The sequence below is a fragment of the Nycticebus coucang genome, chromosome 2 (assembly GCF_027406575.1).
Source record: "Nycticebus coucang isolate mNycCou1 chromosome 2, mNycCou1.pri, whole genome shotgun sequence".
Classification (NCBI taxonomy): Eukaryota; Metazoa; Chordata; class Mammalia; order Primates; family Lorisidae; genus Nycticebus; species Nycticebus coucang.
In genome coordinates this window covers 57,245,086-57,251,280 of record NC_069781.1, presented here as the reverse complement: position 1 = coordinate 57,251,280, position 6,195 = coordinate 57,245,086, and the positions used below count along the sequence as shown (strand labels likewise).

At 33.1% G+C, this 6,195-nt stretch overlaps 1 protein-coding gene across 1 annotated transcript; it reads right to left on the bottom strand.

Annotated features, from left to right (window-relative positions):
* Positions 1-2,014: 2,014 nt before the first annotated feature.
* Positions 2,015-5,904, bottom strand: LOC128571836 (interferon alpha-5-like). The gene has a single exon (XM_053571614.1). It carries the CDS (start codon positions 2,582-2,584, stop codon positions 2,015-2,017), a length of 570 nt encoding a protein of 189 aa, XP_053427589.1. The 5' UTR covers positions 2,585-5,904.
* Positions 5,905-6,195: the final 291 nt, after the last annotated feature.

Here is a 6,195-nt window from a genome sequence, read left to right as displayed (position 1 = left end):
GAATTTCTGTTGAGCTTTTTAGTTCATCATTCTCCACCTCAAAGTGTTAAGTGTAGGTCAATGAAACCAAACTTACCATTTTGGATAAAATTAGCCTGTTTTCCTTTACTAGTTTTGAAATTTGTATACATTCTTTTAAATTTAATATTTTTCTGGTCAATTATTTTATGGCTGCTTCTGAATTACTTTCAATTTTACCTTGAGGCAAATACCAAATATGGAAGTACAAAGGGAAATGTAGAGATTCAGAACCATTATTTTCCATAGTTTTCAATGTGTAATTTTTTCCTTTTTTCATTAAACATTCATAGAAAACCATCATGATATTTGAATAAGTTGAAGCAAGAGGAAATAAAAATCGAGTCTGAATGTGATGAAAGTAAAAGAAGGAAAGTGATTCCCAGGTCAAAAAATGACAATGGGTATTTTTCTCTTCTTTTATTTGCTTTCCACCTACTCCAATCTGGTTTCTGCTCATTAATTCTACCAAGCCAGCTTCACTAAAGTTTCTGATAACATCTCTTTTCCCACTACAGTAGATGATTTCAACCTACAGAGCAGTTTACTGACGTTCAACATAGTATTAATCCAATAATGATAAATTATTATTGCAAATAATAAGTCATGATTTAAAATAAATAAATGTAAAACATTAATATGATTTATCAACACACAAAATCCATATAAATGATCTATAATTTTATATATCTATAATATATATATTTCTAAAAGAGGTAAACTATGAAAATATAATATACATTCTCTTCCAGATCCTATACATTCTCTTCCAGATCCTATTCTATTTCTTGCCTTAACTTTAGAAGACAAAATTCTCAAAATTATTTTCTAGATATATTGTCACTAACTTTTTTCTCCTATTTTCCCTGCCATGCATATTGATATGGTTTCTGCTGATTAATTCTACCAAACCAGCTCCTACTAAAATCACCAATGCCCATTGTACCAGTCAGTTTCAATCTACATTTTGCATGAATGTATCAATTCTATTTCTAAACAGTTTAGTTCTTTAAATATGCCCTCATCACCATTTTCTCTTATCCTTCTAGTGTATGGCCATTCCAATTAGTTTCATTTATATCTTTTCCCTCCCTTTAAGTTAAAGTTTGCTGGAATCAATTCTAAGTCCTGTTTTTACTCTGTAAATTCTTCCCCTGTAACCACTTCTGTTCATAGCTTTGTTTGAAAATTGCAGACTCAAATATTGAATTACCAGTGGACATTTGCACTTATGTGTTGTGTCTCTCAACTGTAGAGTATATCTACTACTTTTGTTTTATTTTCCTATGTCCCTCACTCTCGCTTCTACTAAAGGAATATTACTGGTTTTCCTTTTTTGTTACTATATTATTTATCTTAACATATATTAATTAAGTATGGTTATAGTTTTTAGGTTCTTTCCTAACAAAATTCAAAGTTACAAGAGGGAAGAAGCTGTACTTTTGTGGTTACCTCCATATCCTGAGGACAACATACAACCAAAACAAAGAACTTCATTTTGAAGTGTTCTTATAACTTAAATATAATAATGATGGGTAAATGAGTTATACTGTTCTTTCTTTGATCTGGTTTTACAATCAGACGGTATTTCTTTTTAAAGAATGAACAAATGCAACAAATATTTTTATAGTAAAATTTAATAAACAAAATGAAATAATAAATTGAGTAAATATAAAGAAAATTTTTTGTTATATTAACTACAATACAAAGGTATGGATGATATTACATGGACAAATATAATTTAAATCTTACAAATAGTTTAATAAATAATATCTAAATAAATAGATATATAGCTACATTGGCATGGTCATCTGTAAGATAATAGAGCCTATAGAACTGAACAGAATGTTGCTTATTACTCCTGAAAATACTTGAAACATTTGATTCAATTCATATCATGATTATAGCAGATACGAGAGTCTTTTAAATAGCAGAACTTATGAATGTGTAAGATGGTGTATCAATCAGTGAGAATATTCTCCATGTTGAACCGTCCTCACTCCTCTCTCCTTATTCTTTCTTGCAAGCTTGTTGATGAAGAGAAGATTCTCATGGTTTCTGTTCTGATGACCTCCCAGGCACAAGGGCTATATTTCTTCTCTTTCAGGTAGAGAGCAATTCTTCGGAAGTAGCTCCTCACGGCCAGCATGGAGTCTTCGGTCATCAGGGTAGCCTCTTCCACTCCCTCCTCTGGCGTCAGACAGGCTTCCAGCTCCTTCAGCTGCTGATAGAGGCCAGTGCAGAACTGGTCCAGGAGGGTCTTATTCCAAGCCTCAGATGAGTCATTTGTGCTGAAGAGGTTGAAGGTCTGCTGGGTCAGCTCATGGAGGGCAGAGATGGCTTGAGCCTTCTGGAGCTGGTTCCCGTCAAACTCCTCATGGGGGAATCCGAAGTCACGTCTGTCCTTCAGGCAGGAGAAAGGAGAGATTCTCCTTATTTGTGACAGGAGAATCAAGGCCCTCCTGTTGCCCAGGCTGTGGGACTGAGGCATATCACAGCCCAGAGAGCAGACGGACATGCTGCCGAGTGCCACCAGGGTCATCAGTGCAGAAAAGGGCAAGGCCATTGTGGATGTTGAAGATGCTGCTGGGCTGGCTGAGGCAAGTGACCCTGAGCCTTGATCTCTAGGTTCTCTGAAGAGGTTGCCTTTTGCATAGGCCTTAAATAGGGAACATTGTAGTTTCCATTTTCTGGATGTCCCACATTTCCACTTCTGTTTTTGCTTTCCTTGAGGCACATAATCTTTTTTGTTTTCCTTACTGTCTCCCTTTTCTTTCCCCTAGAATCTTTCTATAAACTTTCTTAGTTAAAACCGCTATTACACTTTAATAGGAGGTATACTGTGTGTCTACTCATATACCCTACTCATATCTCTGAAGATAAAACAAAAAAGTGTAAAGTTTACTTTTTATTTATTGTAGGGTCAAAAATGGTAAAAATTTGAAGCTAAAAGTTCCATGAACATCTAACTTAAAAAAGTGAAATTAGTTTCTTCACATTGATTTGTAGAGTACTTAATATTTAATTTTCCTTCGTATGAGAAAATGATTTTCGACTTTAGTAGTTGCTAGATATATCCAAAGAATGTCAATATTTCTTTTAAGCACTCTATACATTTATTAATGTGTTCAAAAACTATAGTAAAATTGAATGGTAAAATATAAACTATTTGCATTTAATTCTCAAAGGACACATTATACTCCCTTATTCATGATTTGAAGACCCAATAATTTATTTTGTTTTGTTTTAAGATAGGGTCTCTCACCACAGAAAGCAGTGGTATCATCAGAGGTCACTGGAATCTCAAACTCTTGGGCTCTAGCAGTTCTCCTGCCTCAGGCTCCTGAGTAGCTGGGAACATAGCCATGAGCCAACATACCCAGCTAATTTTTCTATTTTTTGTACAGATGGAGTATCACTCTTGCTCAGGCTGGTCTCAAACTCCTGAGCTCAAGCAATCCTCCCACCTCGGCCTCCCAAAGTGCTAGGATTACAGGCTTGTAATATCGTGGTAACATACCAATTCTTCTAGATTAATCTGTAGATTCAAAGCAATCCTAATCAGAACCCCAGCCAGTTAGGTTTTTGTTGTTGTTGTTTCCTTTTTAAGATATTAACACTGATTCTTAAATTTATATGGAAAGCAAGGACTTAGAATAACCAACAGATACTAAAGAAGAAAAAAGTTGAAGGTCTAACACAACCTTATTTCAAAATTCATTTTAAAAATGGGGTAATTAACAGAGTGTGACATAGATGAAGTGATATGGAATTAAGAACTCAGAGATAGGGTCATGCAAATGTAGTCAACTTTTACAGAAGAGCAAAGGCAGTTCAGTGAAGAAACAGTCTTTTAAAAATAAAAAATGGTGCTGGAACAATTGTATATTAATATAGTAAGAAAGAATGAGCTTAGATATAAGCTTCTTAATTTACACAAAAATTAACTCAAAATAGTTTATAGACTTATCTGGAAATTCCTGTAGAAGAAATCATAGAATAAATTATTCATGATTTTTTTTGATTTTTTATGTAGAATGCCAAAAGCATAATACTATCAATGAAAGAAAAAAACTGATCATTTAGACATTATTAAAATTAAGATACTCTACTCTAAAATGTGTTGTTCCATGATTATATCAATGTGCACAGCTATGATTTAATAAAAAAATAATAAAATGTGTTGTTAAGGGAATACAAAGACAAACCACAGACTCAGAAAATATATTTGCAAAAAACATATCAATAAAAGGTCTTGTATCCAAAATATTCAGAGAACGCATAAAACTCTACAGTAAAAAGACAAACTCCAATTAAAAATGAGTAAGGACCCTAATACACATCTAACCAAAGAAGATATACAAATAAGAATTGATACTTTAATACAAATTAGCATTCAAAAAGACTCACATCATCTGTAATTAGGGAAATACAGATTAGAACAACAATGAGATGCTACTACATACATACTAAAATGGCTCAAATTAAAAGAACCCTTCTAATGGTAGTGGTGATGAGAATTCAGCACAACAGAAATTCTCATCCATTGATGGTGGGAATGCAAAAATGTTCAGCCACTTTGGAAGACACTTGGATAGCTTATTACAAAGCTAAACATAGACTAATTGTACAGTTCAATATTCAAACTCCTAGGTGTTTACTCAACTGGTTGGAATAATTATATCCAAGAAAAAAACAGCATGCCAATATTTATGCATAGTCATCAAAAACTGGAAGGAAACAAGATGACCTACCATAGGTAAGTGGATAACCAAACAGTGATACTTCCATGTAATGTATATTATTCAGTGATAAAAAGGAATAAGCTATAAAGCCAGGCAATAAAATGGATGCATCTTAAATTCATGTTGTTAAGTGAAAGAAACTTATGCAAAAAAACTCCACATAGTGTATGATTCCATTTATATGGCATTTGGGAAAAGCCAAAAACAGAGATATTAAACAAATTATGGTTTTCAGGAGTTCAAAGTGGGGTGCTGAAGGTGAACCATTTTTTATGATACTTTAATGATTGATATTGCCAATACGCATTTATCAAAACCCAAATAATTTTATCTCAGTGTGCAAATTTTGATGCAAGCAGATTTAATGTGAGAAAAATCTAAAAAATCATTAGGAGGATCAGTAGATCCCAGGATAGAATGCAGAATGTGACAAAAGATTCGACCTATTATAGCTTTAGTGAAATAAATTCACTAAAGTTAGTGGAGGAAAAAATACCGAGAGAAGTAACTTTGGAGATGAACGGCATCTGTTAGGATTAAAAGCAAAAGAAATTGTATTTAACTACTGGGCTTTATGTGATACAGCTGTTTCTCATGGTGGTACTAGTTTGCAATTCTAACACTAATGTAAAGGTATTCTGGAATTGAACTATTACCTGCATAGATGGCAGATAGTGGGAGCCAGGTTTGTTACTGTTGAAGTGGGAGTTTATAGAGAGGCAATTAATGAAGGCTACAAAAATCCATTTAAAATGTTTTTCTCTGATATTAACCTCATATATATCCTTTTTCCTAAATTTAAATACTATGGATAAATTAATTTTAGGGGTTATATATATTTTAATAATCTGGTTACCTAATTGTCCAATAGGTCACATTATTTTTACTATTGCAATTAAAAACACATTTTGTTTTGTAGTAGGTGGAGGCATGCCAAGAATTTTTGTTCTTCCTTTTCTAAAATAAAATTCCTTGCATTTTTCCTGATTAAATTTGTAGCTCATCTTCATTATCATAAATTGTAGGAGAAGCACATATAACCAAACTGAATGAATGTAATAGTCTACCACAATCCCTACTTACGATGGATGAATGAAACTGGATCAGAGAATTTCTCTTTCCCAATATCAAAGGCAAAGAATAAATCAGGAGCAAATCAGCAAAAAAATACAATAGCACCCATGAATAAAATGAAGACAAGAAAGCAAGAGATTATGTAATTTGGGTTCAAAGCATGTTTTAAAACGTCACAGAATTCCAAAATATGTGGTCTGGGGCAATTCACTAAATTCTGTGAATCTCATTTTTTCTCAAGCATAAAATGAACTTAAAATATATCTAGAGTTGTTTTATTAAGCAAACAAAAACATTTCAAGGCGTTTAGCAGAATATCTTTCACAGAGAGATGATTTAACATGTGGAAGGGGACATG